Below are 20,302 nucleotides of genomic sequence, written 5' to 3'. Positions count from 1 at the left end.
GTATCTAGTGCAGTGATGAAAAGTGCATGGCACACTAAATACGATGGGCCAACCTCTTCATTATCAACCGTTTTAAAGGATGCACTGGTATCTAGTGCAGTGATGAAAAGTGCATGGCACACTAAATACGATGGGCCAACCTCTTCATTATCAACCGTTTTAAAGGATGCACTGGTATCTAGTGCAGTGATGAAAAGTGCATGGCACACTAAATAAGATGGGCCAACCTCTTTATTATCAACCGTTTTAAAGGATGCACTGGTATCTAGTGCAGTGATGAAAAGTGCATGGCACACTAAATACGATGGGCCAACCTCTTTATTATCAACCGTTTTAAAGGATGCACTGGTATCTAGTGCAGTGATGAAAAGTGCATGGCACACTAAATACGATGGGCCAACCTCTTCATTATCAACCGTTTTAAAGGATGCACTGGTATCTAGTGCAGTGATGAAAAGTGCATGGCACACTAAATACGATGGGCCAACCTCTTCATTATCAACCGTTTTAAAGGATGCACTGGTATCTAGTGCAGTGATGAAAAGTGCATGGCACACTAAATACGATGGGCCAACCTCTTCATTATCAACCGTTTTAAAGGATGCACTGGTATCTAGTGCAGTGATGAAAAGTGCATGGCACACTAAATACGATGGGCCAACCTCTTTATTATCAACCGTTTTAAAGGATGCACTGGTATCTAGTGCAGTGATGAAAAGTGCATGGCACACTAAATACGATGGGCCAACCTCTTCATTATCAACCGTTTTAAAGGATGCACTGGTATCTAGTGCAGTGATGAAAAGTGCATGGCACACTAAATACTAAATGGGCCAACCTCTTTATTATCAACCGTTTTAAAGGATGCACTGGTATCTAGTGCAGTGATGAAAAGTGCATGGCACACTAAATACGATGGGCCAACCTCTTTATTATCAACCGTTTTAAAGGATGCACTGGTATCTAGTGCAGTGATGAAAAGTGCATGGCACACTAAATACGATGGGCCAACCTCTTTATTATCAACCGTTTTAAAGGATGCACTGGTATCTAGTGCAGTGATGAAAAGTGCATGGCACACTAAATACGATGGGCCAACCTCTTTATTATCAACCGTTTTAAAGGATGCACTGGTATCTAGTGCAGTGATGAAAAGTGCATGGCACACTAAATACGATGGGCCAACCTCTTTATTATCAACCGTTTTAAAGAGGACACAATAAATAGCACTAATGTCTAGTCCTTGAAAAACAAATGGCTACGCCAACCCCAAGTTCAAGGTCCAAAGCAATCCCTGAATTAACGTTAGAAATTTATAGATTAACAACGTAAATACAGCAATAATCAATTCAGAATTCATATTTTATTCCAAATTCATAAAGTAAATTGACATCGTGATCAGTAGTCAAGTGATATTATGCTCGGTTCATGTTCAGATAACTTTACAGCAAATCAATTCATCAACGCAATAACAGTTAGTCAAGCTAAGCCCAACCAAACACAACCAAAATCAGGGATAAGAGAATATATATTTTAACTCAGCAATGTGCATTATCAATATGGTCTCAAATACATGTCCATATTTGTTGCTGTAAGTTAACATGCTGAATGTGCTAAGTTAGTAATCTTAAAAATAATACATCTGTTAAAGGCTAAAATAAACATTTATCCAGCCATATATTACAGAAATGTACATGACAACAAAAATGTGCTGAGTTCAAATAAATCAGAAACAAAGTAATCCTGGACGATGTTTCCCCGACAACATCTGGTCTTTTCAGGATCCAAAACATCCAGTACCACAGGCTTGTTGAATAACTCACCGTTTGGTTCTCAACCAGGGATCTTTCTTAGGGTTGGAAAATGTTGGGAACGTTCCACAAATCACCTGGTTTTCTGGCTTTTTCGTCCCCATTTGAAGATTCCCAGAATAGTGAGGGAAATAAGCAGGAAATTCAGAATCCTCTCATTTTGGAAAATATACCAGAATTTTGCAACACTAAATATTTCTTTTTGGAAACATAAAACATGGAATTGGTGGAGATGACATTTGAAACAACAGGCACATACCCATAGTAACACAAAGAGGGTTGCATCTCAAATGGAACACTATTTCCTATATAGTGCACTACTTTTGACCAGGGTCCAATAGGGCTTTGGTCAAAAGAAGTGCACTATATTTGAAATAGGGTGCCATTTGGGATGCATTCAGGGTTTACATACTGCTTTGAACAAAGACACTTGACTGAACAAAAACAAAACGTTGCCCTAATAGAAAAAAGCAACCTCACCATCACCCTCTCCTGTTATAATAAATCAGTATCAACACAACGTTGTGGAATATTAACCAATCTCAGGCAGAAACCAGAAAACAACAGTTCAAATTAAAGTTTTACTGCCTTGTATGAACAATCCAAATGTCAAATTCTTATGTTATAGCAAACCAGCGGTAACAGAAACCAATCCGGTTTAAATGCAGGTAGCAGACCTGGGCCATATTCATTAGGGCACACTGTTTAAAATGATTTAAAATACTTCAATTGTATTTGATTAAGCCTGCCTTTTGCAGGTGAACCAATAGAAAAGTCCAGAACATGCAAACCCCGCCCACCCGACACTCCCAGGCAGGCTAAAGCAAATGCTCAAAAGTATTTAAAACATTTCAAATAGTATTTGAACCCAGGTCCGGCAGGCTGTGGTCTTGTCAGTGGACATATTCGTCTTCACTCATGTCAGAGTCATCTGCCTCCACCTCTCCTTCGATCACTGATTTCTTCCCCTTACAACATGACACCAACAGGCCAATGAGGAAAACCTACAGGTGGAAAACATGGAAAGTTACAATCAATCAAACAAACACCACCAGGTCAATGAGGAAAACCTACAGGTGGAAAACATGGACATTTACAATCAAACACCACCAGGTCAATGAGGAGAACCTACAGGTGGAAAACATGGACATTTACAATCAATCACCACCAGGTCAATGAGGAGAACCTACAGGTGGAAAACATGGACATTTACAATCAAACACCACCAGGTCAATGAGGAGAACCTACAGGTGGAAAACATGGACATTTACAATCAAACACCACCAGGTCAATGAGGAGAACCTACAGGTGGAAAACATGGACATTTACAATCAATCAATCACCACCAGGTCAATGAGGAGAACCTACAGGTGGAAAACATGGACATTTACAATCAATCACCACCAGGTCAATGAGGAGAACCTACAGGTGGAAAACATGGACATTTACAATCAATCACCACCAGGTCAATGAGGAGAACCTACAGGTGGAAAACATGGACATTTACAATCAAACACCACCAGGTCAATGAGGAGAACCTACAGGTGGAAAACATGGACATTTACAATCAAACACCACCAGGTCAATGAGGAGAACCTACAGGTGGAAAACATGAACATTTACAATCAAACACCACCAGGTCAATGAGGAGAACCTACAGGTAGAAAACATGAACATTTACAATCAAACACCACCAGGTCAATGAGGAGAACCTACAGGTGGAAAACATGGAACGTATGGAAATAAGTCATGGGCCATCTCCCAATACTCATACTAGCGTACTATATAAATAGTATGTGAAAAAATAAAGTTTTCTAGTATGTGAAATTTAGAAAATAGTACAGCAGGTCAATTTATCTGATTATCAGCTGTCGTCTAACACGTGAGTCAGAAAAGACCAATGAATTCTACTAGATCAAACGCCGAAATGAGTACGCAGTTTAAGTAAATGAGTACGCAGTTTAAGTAAATGAGTACGCAGTTTAAGTAAATGAGTACGCAGTTTAAGTAAATGAGTACGCAGTTTAAGTAAATGAGTACGCAGTTTAAGTAAATGAGTACGCGGTTTAAGTAAATGAGTACACGGTTTAAGTAAATGAGTACGCAGTTTAAGTAAATTGGTTTGCGGTTTAAGTAAATGAGTACACGGTTTAAGGTTTAAGTAAATGAGTATGCGGTTTAAGTAAATGAGTATGCGGTTTAAATGAGTACGCAGTTTAAATGAGTACGCAGTTTAAATTAGTACGCAGTTTAAATTAGTACGCAGTTAACGTACATGAGTATGCTGTTTAAATAAATGAGTATGCAGTTTAAGTAAATGAGTATGCGGTTTAAATGAGTATGCAGTTAAAGTACATGAGTACACGGTTTAAGTAAATGAGTATGCTGTTTAAATAAATGAGTATGCAGTTTAAGTAAATGAGGATGCGGTCTAAATGAGTGTGCAGATTAAGTACATGAGTATGCAGTTTAAGTAAATGAGTATGTGGTTTAAGTAAATGTGTACGCGGTTTAAGTAAATGAGTATGAGTATATGGTTTAAGTAAATGAGCATGCGGTTAATTAAGTAAATTAGTATGCAGTTTAAGTAGAACGCTAGTATGGCGGTCATCTTTAATGTCCAAACAATTTAACCAATCAATCAATGAATTGAAGCTATAATTCTAGCAGACTCAGCAGTACTCAGTAAATCTGATCTGCCTTTAAACTATAAATTGCACTTATAGTTACACCATCTGTGACATTTTTGCAAGAACATTGTCAACCAAATCTTTGAGTTTCCAACACATACCCCGATAAACACCCAGTTACCAAAGTAGTAGATGGTACTGAAGAACCAGAACTTGTGGAGGAAAAGGTACGACCTCGTCACTGTGCATTCGTCTGAAAAAGTGAGAAAACAAAAAAATTGAAAGAACATAATTGAGTCTTTGCTAACACTGCATTAGTTTGACATCAGGAGATAATCTTAGTTCTCTAAACTTAGTTTAGACTTCAAGTGTTGTGTGTTTGGAACGGCAAATGTATATTAAATGACACAAAAACAAGCATATATTTACATGTATATTTATATGTTTCAACAGCACAACATGGTCAGCCTTAGGAGTTCACTGAAGTCACTATGGCTGCGTTTACACAGGCAGCCCAATTCTGATCATTTTTTCAATAATTGTTCTATTGACCAATCAGAATTGGCTTGCCTGTGAAAATGCAGCCATTATGTCTTTAAAATGTTAAAGGATCTTATTCTGGGAGCAATTAGCGGCATTATACTAACTGGTAGTGACCCAACACCACCACCATTACAAGGTAGCCCCAAGAGACGCCTCCGACATTAATTACAGGCCCTGCAGCATCCGTTTGATCCATGATGTTAATGCAACAGTTAATGGGATGTAAGTAGGAGCCATTATCAACCAAATGCAGTAAAAAGACCAGTCAGACCAGAAATGGACATTCTAATGGTTGTCATTGAGATTGATAATCTAATGGTTGTCGGTTTCAGAACTAATAGGGACCCTCTTACACTTTTAGAAATGAAAGTAAACACGGAAATAGGAAAATAAGAACCTAGCATCCTACTGCATGTATTTTAGACTACCATCATGCAATGCAACAGTTAATGGAATGTAAGTAAAGCACTCAATAAACCAAATAACAGAAATCTGCATGTATTTTAGACTACCATCATACAATGCAACAGTTAATGGAATGTAAGTAAAACACTCAATAAACCAAATAACAGAAATCTGCATGTATTTTAGACTACCATCATACAATGCAACAGTTAATGGAATGTAAGTAAAGCACTCAATAAACCAAATAACAGAAATCTGCATGTATTTTAGACTACCATCATACAATGCAACAGTTAATGGAATGTAAGTAAAACACTCATAAACCAAATAACAGAAATCTGCATGTACTTAGCATACGAATGCTTTCAGTACCTTCTTATGAGTCAGAAAGGGGTTTGACATTATAACTCCAAATGCAGGGAAGGGAGATAAACAGCAGAACTTGGTGTGAATCCAGCATCCTAATGCATTTATATTAGACTACGTTCTTATGTATGAGTCAGTGTGTGAGGGGTTGAGAACTGGCAAAGTAACAACTAACTGTGTCCACGGGCGATATTCTCAATCCAAGGCGAGGCAGATGGAACAGGTTTAAGTAAATTAAGTTTACATCAAGTGTCACTGCGAGGTTAAGATGAAGCAGTGTGATTGGATCCTGTAAAAGGATTTTTTTTTTTGGGGGGGTGGACATCTTCAGGCCATTATTATATTTGAATATCTTTGCTTTTAGTCAATGTTATTATTCTAGTTATGAGTTTACTTCAAATGAGAGTTCTTCACTACAGTATGTAGCAATATATTCCATGAAATGGGAATATGGAGGTATTCACTTGTAGGTTTTGTTTTCCATGTTGAAGAAACATTGTTGTAAGAAACAACAGGGTGAGTTGGAAGGTTTCAACTGTCAATGAAAGTCCATAAGAAACACAGAGTGGCAGTGTGTGTACGATTAAGTGTGACAAAGCAATCACTTGCAGTGTGGTCAGGTGCCACAAAGAGGGACTTAGGGAAATTGCAGTTGGCTCAGAACAGGGCAGCATGGCTGTCTCAGAACAGGGCAGCATGGCTGTCTCAGAACAGGGTAGCATGGCTGGCACTTAAAAGTACACGGAGAGCTAACATTAATAATATGCATGTCAATCTCTCCTGGCTCAAAGTGGAGGAGAGATTGACTTCATCACTACTTGTTTTTGTAAGAAGTGTTGACAAGTTGAATGTACAAAGGTGTCTGTCTAAACAATGAACACACAGCTCAGACACCCATACATACCCCAAAAGACATGCCACAAGAGGATTAGTCACAGTCCCCAAGTCCAGAACAGACTATCGGAGGTGCACAGTACTACAGGAACTAATGGGGATCCATAATAAACACCAGGAAGAGTAGCTGCTGCCTTGGCAGGAACTAATGGGGATCCATAATAAACACCAGGAAGAGTAGCTGCTGCCTTGGCAGGAACTAATAGGGATCCATAATAAACCCCAGGAAGAGTAGCTGCTGCCTTGGCAGGAACTAATGGGGATCCATTATAAACCCCAGGAAGAGTAGCCGCTGCCTTGGCAGGAACTAATAGGGATCCATAATAAACCCCAGGAAGAGTAGCTGCTGCCTTGACAGGAACTAATTGGGATCCATAATAAACCCCAGGAAGAGTAGCTGCTGCCTTGACAGGAACTTTTTTTAATTTTTATTTTACCTTTATTTTACTAGGCAAGTCAGTTAAGAACAAATTCTTATTTTCAATGACGGCCTAGGAACAGTGGGTTAACTGCCTGTTCAGGGGCAGAACGACAGATTTGTACCTTGTCAGCTCGGGGATTCGAACTTGCAACCTTTCGGTTACTAGACCAACGCTCTAACCACTAGGCTACCCTGCCGCCCCAACTAATAGGGATCCATAATAAACCCCAGGAAGAGTAGCTGCTGCCTTAGTAGGAACTAATGGGGATCCATAATAAACCCCAGGAAGAGTAGCTGCTGTCTTAGTAGGAACTAATGGGGATCCATAATAAACCCCAGGAAGAGTAGCTGCTGCCATAATAAACCCCAGGAAGAGTAGCCTTAGTAGGAACTAATGGGGATCCATAATAAACCCCAGGAAGAGTAGCTGCTGTCTTAGTAGGAACTAATGGGGATCCATAATAAACCCCAGGAAGAGTAGCTGCAGTCTTAGTAGGAACTAATGGGGATCCCTAATAAATACAAATACTTGCATGCAGTCTTATTACCCAAGCAAAGCACTTGCTGTGCAACTGTGTAACTAACAATGGCCCTGTCCTCACTTAAGACTACAATCTGAGAATCTGTTCAATGGTCATTCCAATTGTTGATATTCACCTATGGATTCTTAATTAAAAAAACATTTTATAAATTAATTCCTTTTGAATTTATTTGGGAGGGGTTACATTTCCCTAGCCCATCCTTTAGCTGTATACCAAAACAAGTGGCAGGGCTACCGTTTTGTTGTTTTTCAAATCCCAGAATGGAACTTTAAGTGCCCCTGTCCTGACTGATGTGCCTTAGAGGGGCTGTTAACGCCATAGAGGAACCCAGCCTCGGGCTAACTGTGTCACGGTAACTGAAAGAGCCTACAACTCTTCTTGTAAAGTAGAAAGCTGTGTCACTGTCACTGTGGATAGGGCTGATCCCTGGATAACTTCCAATGTGAAGTCACAGTCGACAGAATCTTAAACACCACTCATATGTCATAATGTACTGCATACCTACACGTAATAAACTCAGCAAAAAAGAACCGTCCTCTCACTGTCAACTGCGTTTATTTTCAGCAAACTTAACATGTGTAAATATTTGTAAGAGCATAACAAGATTCAACAACTGAGACATAAACTGAACAAGTTCCACAGACATGTGACTAAAATAAATGGAATAATGTGTCCCTGAACAAAGGATGGGGGTCAAAATCAAAAGTAACAGTCAGTATCTGGTGTGGCTATCAGCTGCATTAAGTACTGCAGTGCAGATTTGCCAGTTCTCGCTGTGAGATGTTACCCCACTCTTCCACCAAGGCACCTGCAAGTTCCCGGACATTTCTGGGGGGAATTGCCCTAGCCCTCACCCTCCGATCCAACAGGTCGCAGACGTTCTCCATGGGATTGTGATCCGGGCTCTTCGCTGGCCAGAACACTGACACTCCTGTCTTGCAGGAAATCATGCACAGAATGAGCAGTATGGCTGGTGGCATTGTCATGCTGGAGGGTCATGTCAGGCTGAGCCTGCAGGAAGTGTACCACATGAGGGAGGAGGATGTCTTCCCTGAAACGCACAGCGTTGATATTGCCTGCAATGACAACAAGCTCAGTCCGATGATGCTGTGACACACGGCCCCAGACCATGACAGACCCTCTACATCCAAATCGATCCCGCTCCAGAGTACAGGCCTCGGTGTAACGCTCATTCCGTCGACAATAAACGCGAATCCGACCATCACAACTGGTGAGACAAAACCGCGACTCGTCAGTAAAGAGCACTTTTTGCCAGTCCTGTCTGGTCCAGCGACGGTGGGTTTGTGCCCATAGGCGACGTTGTTGCCGGTGATGTCTGGTGAGGACCTGCCTTATACAACAGGCCTACAAGCCCTCAGTCCAGCCTCTCTCAGCCTATTGGGGACAGTCTGAGCACTGATGGAGGGATTGTGCGTTCCTGGTGTAACTCAGGTGTTTGTTGTTGCCATCTTGTATCTGTCCTGCAGGTGAGATGTTCGGATGTACCGATCCTGTGCAGGTGTTGTTACACGTGGTCTGCTACTGCGAGGACGATCAGCTGTCCGTCCCATCTCCCTGTCTTAGGCGTCTCACAGTACGGACATGGCAATTTATTGCCCTGGCCACATCTGCAGTCCCCATGTCTCCTTGCAGCATGCCTAAGGCACATTCACACAGATGAGCAGGGACCCTGGGCATCTTTCTTTTGGTGTTTTTCAGAGTCAGTAGAAAGGCCTCTTTAGTGTCCTAAGTTTTCATAACTGTGACCTTAATTGCCCACCTAATTGTACTTAATTGTAAGCTGTTCGTGTCTTAACGACCGTTCTGCAGGTGCATGTTCATTAATTGTTTATGGTTCATTGAACAAGCATGGGGATTTTCTTTGAAAGACAGGGTCCTAAAAAAGGGATGTTTCTCTTTTTGCTGAGTTTATGTATGCTCTAGTCGGCTGGCCCTCGCTACATATTCATCGCCAGACCCACTGGCTCCAGGTCATCTACAAGTCCATGCTAGGTAAAGCTCCGCCTTATCTCAGTTCACTGGTCACGATGGCAACACCCATCCGTAGCACGCGCTCCAGCAGGTGTATCTCACTGATCATCCCTAAAGCCAACACCTCATTTGGCCGCCTTTCGTTCCAGTACTCTGCTGCCTGTGACTGGAACGAACTGCAAAAATCGCTGAAGTTGGAGACTTTTATCTCCCTCACCAACTTCAAACATCAGCTATCCGAGCAGCTAACCGATCGCTGCAGCTGTACATAGTCTATTGGTAAATAGCCCACCCATTTTCACCTACCTCATTCCCATACTGTTTTATTTATTTATTTACTTTTCTGCTCTTTTGCACACCAATATCTCTACCTGTACATGACCATCTGATCATTTATCACTCCAGTGTTAATCTGCAAAATTGTATTATTCGCCTACCTCCTCATGCCTTTTGCACACATTGTATATAGACTGCCCATTTTTTTTCTACTGTGTTATTGACTTGTTAATTGTTTACTCCATGTGTAACTCTGTGTTGTCTGTTCACACTGCTATGCTTTATCTTGGCCAGGTCGCAGTTGCAAATGAGAACTTGTTCTCAACTAGCCTACCTGGTTAAATAAAGGTGAAATAAAAAAATAAAAAAATGTGGTGTTAAGTCATATGTACTGCAGCCTTGTATCTTAGCAACAACACATCTCATATGTACTGCAGCCTTGTATCAGCAACAACACATCTCATATGTACTGCAGCCTTGTATAGCAACAACACATCTCATATGTACTGCAGCCTTGTATCAGCAACAACACATGTCATATGTACTGTAGCCTTGTATCTTAGCAACAACACATCTCATATGTACTGCAGCCTTCTATCTTAGCAACAACACATCTCATATGTACTGCAGCCTTGTATCTTAGCAACAAAACATCTCATATGTACTGCAGGCTTCTATCTTAGCAACAACACATCTCATATGTACTGCAGGCTTCTATCTTAGCAACAACACATCTCATATGTACTGCAGGCTTCTATCTTAGCAACAACACATCTCATATGTACTGCAGCCTTGTATCTTAGCAACAACACATCTCATATGTACTGCAGCCTTGTATCTTAGCAACAACACATATCATATGTACTGCAGGCTTCTATCTTGGCATCAACACATTTCGTATGTAGTGTAAGTATCTACCTAATAAAGGATGTTTTAGTCACAGTTAATGTACTGTAAGCTTCCATCTATATCTATATAATGTGTTTTAAAGACAGAGAGGTGAGGGACTGGATGGGCAAGCTAGCAACTGCTGCTGTTTTCTTTAGAATTTAAAAACAAATAAAAGAATGACTGACCTTTAAGGAAGAAAACCACAACTTTAACCAACACGATAGAAAAACAGTTTGACTATCATATACTGAATCTGGCCAGGAGATTTAAGGTGACTTCAAAGTGTCTGCAAAGAAAAGATCCAAGTCACAGAAATCCCACGACAAACTAACCATGCAAAACGTCTGAGACTGTCGCTGCAGCTCTAAAGAAGGTTAATTATGTGTGTGTGTGTGTGTGTGTGTGCAGACAAGGAGAATCCTGGGTAATAGCTAAGCGGCTCTCCAGTCGCCACAGTGCAACAAAAAAGAAAGACAAGAAAAAAATAGCATTTGAAAAGAAGTGGGTAAACTGTGTAATTCACTTGTCTGCAGGGCTGGAGGGCTGAGGTATCCATGACAGGCTAAGGCTGTTGTCCAAATGGAACTCTAGTCCTTACATTCTACACTACTTCTGATGAGAGCCCTATGGGCCTGGGTCATAAGTAGTGCACTCTATAGTAAATACGGTGCAATTTGGGATAGAGCCTAAGAGAGTGGCCAGTCAGTTGCTCTATTCAGCTCTAAATGGAGAAGAGGAGAGGCAGAAAGGAAGAGGAGGAGGAGGAGGAGGAGAAAAGAGGAGAGAGAGGAGACGGTCAGATTGCCCTTAGGCTTCAGAGTTTTCCTATTGTCAGAGTTTGGGGAATCCCCAGTCTTACCTGATGAGCCGGTCCCAGGAAGGGAAAGGTAGGGAGTTTACATGGATAAGAAGGAAATGAAAGGAGTTGTGATGTAATAAATAGGAGCTGTAGGGACAGATACTGTTGGGCAGAGGAATGGGTAGACCTTAAGTACAAGTACAAACAATGTGATTGGAAACAGGCTTTGCCAGTGACTTAAAAATAAACCCAACTCTGGAGAGAAAGCATTCAACAAGGGTCAAGAGATGAGGATGGAATAACATCCTATTCCATTCTAAAAGCTGGAGATGCTATATAGTAATTAGATATTTAGCTAAATATGGTGCAATATTTGTTCAATACTTTGCTCGGTCCCTGACATAAAACAAAGTACATAAAATAAAGAAACCAGTGCTTGGAGCCTACTGAAGACGGCTTAGCATGTATTTCAGCAGTTAGCTACATGTGAAGTATTGTATTGTAGCAGTTAGCTACGTGTGAAGTATTGTATTGTAGCAGTTAGCTACGTGTGAAGTATTGTATTGTTGCAGTTAGCTACGTGTGAAGTATTGTATTGTAGCAGTTAGCTACGTGTGAAGTATTGCATTGTAGCAGTTAGCTACGTATGAAGTATTGTATTGTAGCAGTTAGCTACGTGTGAAGTATTGTATTCTAGCAGTTAGCTACGTGTGAAGTATTGTATTTTAGCAGTTAGCTACGTGTGAAGTATTATATTTTAGCAGTTAGCTACGTGTGAAGTATTGTATTAGTTAGCTACATGTGAAGTATTGTATTGTAGCAGTTAGCTACGTATGAAGTATTGTATTGTAGCAGTTAGCTATGTGTGAAGTATTGTATTGTAGCAGTTAGCTACATGTGAAGTATTGTATTAGTTAGCTACATGTGAAGTGAAGTATTGTATTGTAGCAGTTAGCTACGTGTGAAGTATTGTAATGTAGCAGTTAGCTATGTGTGAGGTATTGTATTGTAGCAGTTAGCTACGTATGAAGTATTGTATTGTAGCAGTTAGCTACGTGTGAGGTATTGTAATGTAGCAGTTAGCTACATGTGAGGTATTGTATTGTAACAGTTAGCTACGTATGAAGTATTGTATTGTAGCAGTTAGCTACGTGTGAGGTATTGTATTGTAGCAGTTAGCTACGTATGAAGTATTGTATTGTAGCAGTTAGCTACGTGTGAGGTATTGTATTGTAGCAGTTAGCTACGTGTGAGGTATTGTATTGTCACAGTTAGCTACGTGTGAGGTATTGTAATGTAGCAGTTAGCTACGTGTGAGGTATTGTAATGTAGCAGTTAGCTACGTGTGAAGTATTGTAATGTAGCAGTTAGCTACGTGTGAGGTATTGTATTGTAGCAGTTAGCTACGTGTGAGGTATTGTATTGTCGCAGTTAGCTACGTGTGAGGTATTGTAATGTAGCAGTTAGCTATGTGTGAGGTATTGTATTGTCGCAGTTAGCTACGTGTGAGGTATTGTAATGTAGCAGTTAGCTACGTGTGAGGTATTGTAATGTAGCAGTTAGCTACGTGTGAGGTATTGTAATGTAGCAGTTAGCTACATGTGAGGTATTGTATTGTAGCAGTTAGCTACGTGTGAGGTATTGTAATGTAGCAGTTAGCTACGTGTGAAGTATTGTAATGTAGCAGTTAGCTACGTGTGAAGTATTGTAATGTAGCAGTTAGCTACGTGTGAGGTATTGTAATGTAGCAGTTAGCTACGTGTGAGGTATTGTATTGTAGCAGTTAGTTACGTGTGAGGTATTGTATTGTAGCAGTTAGCTACGTATGAAGTATTGTATTGTAGCAGTTAGTATTGGCATGTCTCCCTTAGCATGATTTATTTTGTAAATAGCAGGTGCTGTTATCTGGACCGTAAACACATGGTCGCCCCTGTGTGTGTGTGAGAGAGCCGAACACTGGAAGGAATTAAAATGACCAACCTTTGAAAGTGAAGCTCACTTTACTTAATCAGTTTGATTCTCACACTTCCCATTGATCATGGAAGCTTGTCACTTACGTAACTGGCCCAATTATTTTTGTGCGGTGATAAGGGAGGCCATCTACCACCACGGATATGTGATATGCTTTCCTATAATAATATACTGTGCATTCATCTTCTTGACTTTAGTCAACAATTGATTGTGTTATTATTGTTCGGCCATTTCAATAACAGTCAGATAAACACAATTGGTCTGATAAAAACGTGAAAAAAGTGTCAATCATTAACATAGCAAGCACAATACTTATTTAAACAAGAAAACTACTATCTCTTTACATACATTATCAACTCTGCTCCATAGCTATTATAAAGGTCCTACGCCCTCAGAGAGGCTCTAGATTTCCCCCCTGACGTTGGTAGAGACAGTCAGGATGACCTCCCTGACGTTGGTAGAGACAGTCAGGATGACCCCGCTGACGATGGTAGAGACAGTCAGGATAACCTCCCTGACGTTGGTAGAGACAGTCAGGATGACCTCCCTGACGTTGGTAGAGACAGTCAGGATGTTGGTAGAGACAGTCAGGATGACCTCCTGACGTTGGGTAGAGACAGTCAGGATGACCTCACTGACGTTGGGTAGAGACAGTCAGGATGACCCCTCTGACGTTGGTAGAGACAGTCAGGATGACCTCACTGATGTTGGTAGAGACAGTCAGGATGACCCCTCTGACGTTGGTAGAGACAGTCAGGATGACCCCTCTGACGTTGGTAGAGACAGTCAGGATGACCTCCCTGACGTTGGTAGAGACAGTCAGGATGACCCCACTGACGTTGGTAGAGACAGTCAGGATGACCTCACTGACGTTGGGTAGAGACAGTCAGGATGACCCCTCTGATGTTGGTAGAGACAGTCAGGATGACCCCGCTGACGTTGGTAGAGACAGTCAGGATGACCCCGCTGACGTTGGTAGAGACAGTCAGGATGACCCCGCTGACGTTGGTAGAGACAGTCAGGATGACCCCACTGACGTTGGTAGAGACAGTCAGGATGACCCCACTGACGTTGGTAGAGACAGTCAGGATGACCTCACTGACGTTGGGTAGAGACAGTCAGGATGACCCCTCTGACGTTGGTAGAGACAGTCAGGATGACCTCACTGACGTTGGGTAGAGACAGTCAGGATGACCTCACTGACGTTGGGTAGAGACAGTCAGGATGACCCCTCTGACGTTGGTAGAGACAGTCAGGATGACCTCACTGACGTTGGGTAGAGACAGTCAGGATGACCTCACTGACGTGGGTAGAGACAGTCAGGATGACCCCGCTGACGTTGGTAGAGACAGTCAGAATGACCTCACTGACGTTGGTAGAGACAGTCAGGATGACCCCGCTGACGTTGGTAGAGACAGTCAGGATGACCTCACTGACATTGGTAGAGACAGTCAGGATGACCCCTCTGACGTTGGTAGAGACAGTCAGGATGACCTCACTGACGTTGGTAGAGACAGTCAGGATGACCCCGCTGACGTTGGTAGAGACAGTCAGAATGACCCCGCTGATGTTGGTAGAGACAGTCAGAATGACCTCACTGACGTTGGTAGAGACAGTCAGGATGACCCCGCTGACGTTGGTAGAGACAGTCAGGATGACCTCACTGACGTTGGTAGAGACAGTCAGGATGACCCCGCTGACGTTGGTAGACACAGTCAGAATGACCCCGCTGATGTTGGTAGAGACAGTCAGGATGACCCCGCTGACGTTGGTAGACACAGTCAGAATGACCCCGCTGATGTTGGTAGAGACAGTCAGGATGACCCCGCTGACGTTGGTAGACACAGTCAGAATGACCCCGCTGATGTTGGTAGAGACAGTCAGGATGACCTCACTGACGTTGGGTAGAGACAGTCAGGATGACCCCTCTGACGTTGGTAGAGACAGTCAGGATGACCTCACTGATGTTGGTAGAGACAGTCAGGATGACCCCACTGACGTTGGTAGAGACAGTCAGGATGACCTCACTGACGTTGGTAGAGACAGTCAGGATGACCCCACTGACGTTGGTAGAGACAGTCAGGATGACCCCGCTCACGTTGGTAGAAACAGTCAGGATGACCCCGCTGACGTTGGTAGAGACAGTCAGGATGACCTCACTGATGTTGGTAGAGACAGTCAGGATGACCCCGCTGACGTTGGTAGAGACAGTCAGGATGACCTCACTGACGTTGAGGGGGAGGGGTTAGGGTCCTCTCTGGTTTAATTTAAATGACAACTTTCCCCAGGCCTTTATAAACTATCGTCTAGTTAGGCTGTAACACCAGAAAATAATAGGTTTTGTGACAACTGCAATGTGATTTCAATTTTGTGGGAGGGATTTTTCATAAGGTTAAGGATCCCAACTTGGTTTAAACGTTCATACCTCTATTTCTAATACAGCCATTTCTAATGTCAGTACACAATGAGGGACTAACTTAGATGATAGGAAAGCAACCCGGCCACCCTGTTTCTCCCACCACCTCCCCTCTCTCTTTGTCCTGCACCACCTTCCCTCTCTTTGTCCTGCACCACTTCCCCTCTCTCTTTGTCCTGCACCACCTCCCCTCTCTCTTTGTCCTGCACCACCTCCCCTCTCTCTTTGTCCTGCACCACCTCCCCTCTCTCTTTGTCCTGCACCACCTCCCCTCTCTCTTTGTCCTGCACCACCTCCCCTCTCTCTTTGTCCTGCACCACCTTCCCTCTCTTTGTCCTGCACCACCTTCCCTCTCTTTGTCCTGCACCACCTTCCCTCTCTTTGTCCTGCACCACCTTCCCCTCTCTCTTTGTCCTGCACCACCTTCCCTCTCTCTTTGTCCTGCACCACCTTCCCCTCTCTCTTTGTCCTGCACCACCTTCCCCTCTCTCTTTGTCCTGCACCTCCTCCCCTCTCTCTTTGTCCTGCACCTCCTCCCCTCTCTCTCCTACACATCCAACTCTTCTCCCGGTTATTTTTTCTCCACCTCTTCGGCCATCTGCAGCACCCCAGCTGCCCTGGTGAATTACAGGGCTCAGAGTCTCCGCCTCCACAGATGGCTCTCTACAGTGGTCTGCCTAAACAAATTACTGTGTACACCCCTGACCCACTTCACCTTGAAATACACCTCTAATGTTCCAGTTCCGTGTGCGTGCGTGCGTGTGGAGAGAGCACTGTTACCGTTCCTAGACTGGAGGAGGAACACAGACCACTTTTGAACATCAGGTAATTCAACCTTCAGTAAAGATGCAGAGGCGAGGGGAGTGTGTGTGTGTGTGTGAGGGGAGGTGAGCGCTGGCTGGCTTCTCTTACATGATACATTATGTATGGTAGTTTTTATACACACACACATACAGACAGCCAAGTAGATCTATAAGGGGATCACAGTCTTTCCCACAGTACTAACAAGGACACTATTTCCCACAGTACTAACAAGGACACTCTTTCCCACAGAACTAACAAGGACACTCTTTCCCACAGAACACACACACACACACACACACACACACACACACACACACACACACACACACACACACACACACACAATCACATCCCATTTCCATGGAGCACACACATACACACAATCACATCCCATCTCCATGGAGAGCGCACACACACACACACACAATCACATCCCATCTCCATGGAGCACACACACACAATCACATCCCATCTCCATGGAGAGCACACACACACACACACACACACAATCACACCCCAACAAGAAGAGAGTAACCCTCCAGTCTGGACTGAGAGACAGACAAGAAGAGAGTAACCCTTCCGTCTGGACTGAGAGACAGACAAGAAGAGAGTAACCCTCCAGTCTGGACTGAGAGACAGACAAGAAGAGAGTAACCCTCCAGTCTGGACTGAGACAGACAAGAAGAGAGTAACCCTCCAGTCTGGACTGAGACAGACAAGAAGAGAGTAACCCTCCAGTCTGGACTGAGAGACAGACAAGAAGAGAGTAACCCTCCAGTCTGGACTGAGAGACAGACAAGAAGAGAGTAACCCTCCAGTCTGGACTGAGACAGACAGACAAGAAGAGAGTAACCCTCCAGTCTGGACTGAGAGACAGACAAGAAGAGAGTAACCCTCCAGTCTGGACTGAGAGACAGACAAGAAGAGAGTAACCCTCCAGTCTGGACTGAGAGACAGACAAGAAGAGAGTAACCCTCCAGTCTGGACTGAGAGACAGACAAGAAGAGAGTAACCCTCCAGTCTGGACTGAGAGACAGACAAGAAGAGAGTAACCCTCCAGTCTGGACTGAGAGACAGACAAGAAGAGAGTAACCCTCCAGTCTGGACTGAGACAGACAAGAAGAGAGTAACCCTCCAGTCTGGACTGAGAGAGACAAGAAGAGAGTAACCCTCCAGTCTGGACTGAGAGACAGACAAGAAGAGAGTAACCCTCCAGTCTGGACTGAGAGACAGACAAGAAGAGAGTAACCCTCCAGTCTGGACTGAGAGACAGACAAGAAGAGAGTAACCCTCCAGTCTGGACTGAGAGACAGACAAGAAGAGAGTAACCCTCCAGTCTGGACTGAGAGACAGACAAGAGAGTAACCCTCCAGTCTGGACTGAGAGACAGACAAGAAGAGAGTAACCCTCCAGTCTGGACTGAGAGACAGACAAGAAGAGAGTAACCCTCCAGTCTGGACTGAGAGACAGACAAGAAGAGAGTAACCCTCCAGTCAAACTTGCCCCTCGGCTTCACCGACCAACCGGTGTGCCCCTCTCGGGCTTCCCTCGTGGTCGTGAACTTCGGAGTCGCCGTTGGTTCTCCTTCGCTGCCTCCGCCTGCTTCCATGGCAGGGTCTTGTCCCCTACCATAACCTCCTCCCATGTCCATGATGTCCTCCACTCATTTTTCTCCCGGGTCCAGGATCCCTGCTCCTCCTGGCCACATTGCTTGTTCCTTGGTGGTGGCATCTTCGGTTACATCCATTGGTAGAAGGAGACCAAGGTGCAGCGTGGTAGACGTACAGTATACTTTTATTTTAAAACACACCAAAAAACAACAAAATGCAAAACGAACGTAAAGATATATGTAGTGCAGAAAGCCACTACACACAAACAAGATCCAACAACTGAAGGTGGGAAAAAGGGCTGCCTAAGTACGATCCCAAATCAGAGACAACGATAGACAGCTGCCTCTGATTGGGAACCATACTCGGCCAACAAAGAAATAGACAAACTAGAATGCCCACCCAAATCACACCCTGACCTAACCAAATAGAGAAATAAAAAGGCTCTCTAAGGTCAGGGATTGACACCTGAAGTTCCAAATTTGCAGTTTTGATACTTTTCTAATGGTTCTATGGCAGCAGGCAAGCTCAATCAAGCACAGATACATTATTTGACATGATTGCAAATAGTATTTGAACCCGGGTCTGGTCTAAGAGTGAGGGGGTTGAAGTGCTCGGCCATAATTACATGTGAAATATATGAATATGTTACAGATCTTTAACTGACTCCCTGATCCTCACCTGGCCCTCCACCAGCCTCAATATGTTACACATGATGCTGATGCCCTTTTCCTCCGTTTCATCAACAAAACAAAAACAATTACAAATGCGCTGGGGGTGAACAGAGGTGCTGTTTCTCCTGATGCTGACTGATCAGAGGTGCTGTTTCACCTGATGCTGACTGATCAGAGGTGCTGTTTCACCTGATGCTGACTGATCAGAGGTGCTGTTTCACCTGATGCTGACTGATCAGAGGTGCTGTTTCACCTGATGCTGACTGATCAGAGGTGCTCTTTCACCTGATGCTGACTGAACAGAGGTGCTGTTTCACCTGATGCTGACTGAACAGAGGTGCTGTTTCACCTGATGCTGACTGATCAGAGGTGCTGTTTCACCTGATGCCGTCTGAACAGAGGTGCTGTTTCTCCTGATGCTGTCTGAACAGAGGTGCTGTTTCACCTGATGCTGACTGAACAGAGGTGCTGTTTCACCTGATGCTGTCTGAACAGAGGTGCTGTTTCACTTGATCCTGTCTGAACAGAGGTGCTGTTTCACCTGATGCTGACTAAATTTATTTTCTTTGATTTGATTCTAGTAGCACTTTACTATCTGAGGGAAATATATTCTGTTCAGGGAACTGAGCAGGAAAGACCACTTGACTCAATAAACGCAGATGTTGCTAGTCAAACTGCCATTTGGGGATAAAGGTCTGGGCTCTGATGGGAGAAATGAAAGCTTATCAGGATGAAGACCACAGACAGACAGCAGCCTAGCTGTGGTGTGAGGGATTCACCCTGCTGTAGTTTAGAGGCTCACTAAGACACAGGAGTAGATCTAACAGAGAAACATCTTTATAAAGGCACATCTGACGTTTTCATGTCGGCCATAGATAAGTCTGGCTGAATCCTGTTGAAGTGTGAACAATGTCGGTGTCCCAAATGGCACCTTATCTAGTGCACTACTTTTGACCAGGGCCCTAATCTAGTGCACTACTTTTGACCAGGGCCCTAATGGTAGTAGGACCCTATGGGCTCTGGTCAAAAGTAATGGATTAAATAGGGAATAGGGTGTCATTTAGGATGCTGTCAGTGAGTTCTCTGTAATGTCCAGATCAGTGGTCTTCATTTATGAAGGCTCAGGGAATGGACTATGCTCTAGATGACCTCTCCTAGTGATCTCTAGACAATGGAGGCTCAGAGAATGGACTATAATCTAGATGACCTTTCCTAGGGATCTCTAGACAATGGAGGCTCTGAGAATGGACTATGCTCTAG

The 20,302-nt window shown here is 43.4% G+C and overlaps 1 protein-coding gene across 1 annotated transcript in view; it reads right to left on the bottom strand.

Moving 5' to 3' along the window:
- Window positions 1-1,344: 1,344 nt before the first annotated feature.
- lmbrd1 (LMBR1 domain containing 1) overlaps window positions 1,345-20,302 on the bottom strand; it is a 212,430-nt gene continuing 193,472 nt past the window's right edge. Inside the window, exons 17-18 of the mRNA XM_065023036.1 lie at window positions 4,603-4,694; window positions 1,345-2,815 (exon numbers count right to left, since the gene is read on the bottom strand). Of these exons, the coding sequence (XP_064879108.1) occupies window positions 2,705-2,815; window positions 4,603-4,694 (203 nt within the window). The 3' untranslated portion in view covers window positions 1,345-2,704. The remainder of the gene's footprint in view (window positions 2,816-4,602; window positions 4,695-20,302) is intronic.

Source organism: Oncorhynchus nerka, linkage group LG10 (assembly GCF_034236695.1).
Source record: "Oncorhynchus nerka isolate Pitt River linkage group LG10, Oner_Uvic_2.0, whole genome shotgun sequence".
Taxonomy (NCBI): Eukaryota; Metazoa; Chordata; class Actinopteri; order Salmoniformes; family Salmonidae; genus Oncorhynchus; species Oncorhynchus nerka.
The sequence above is the reverse complement of the archived record's forward strand: the minus strand, read 5'-3'. Positions and strand labels throughout refer to the sequence as shown.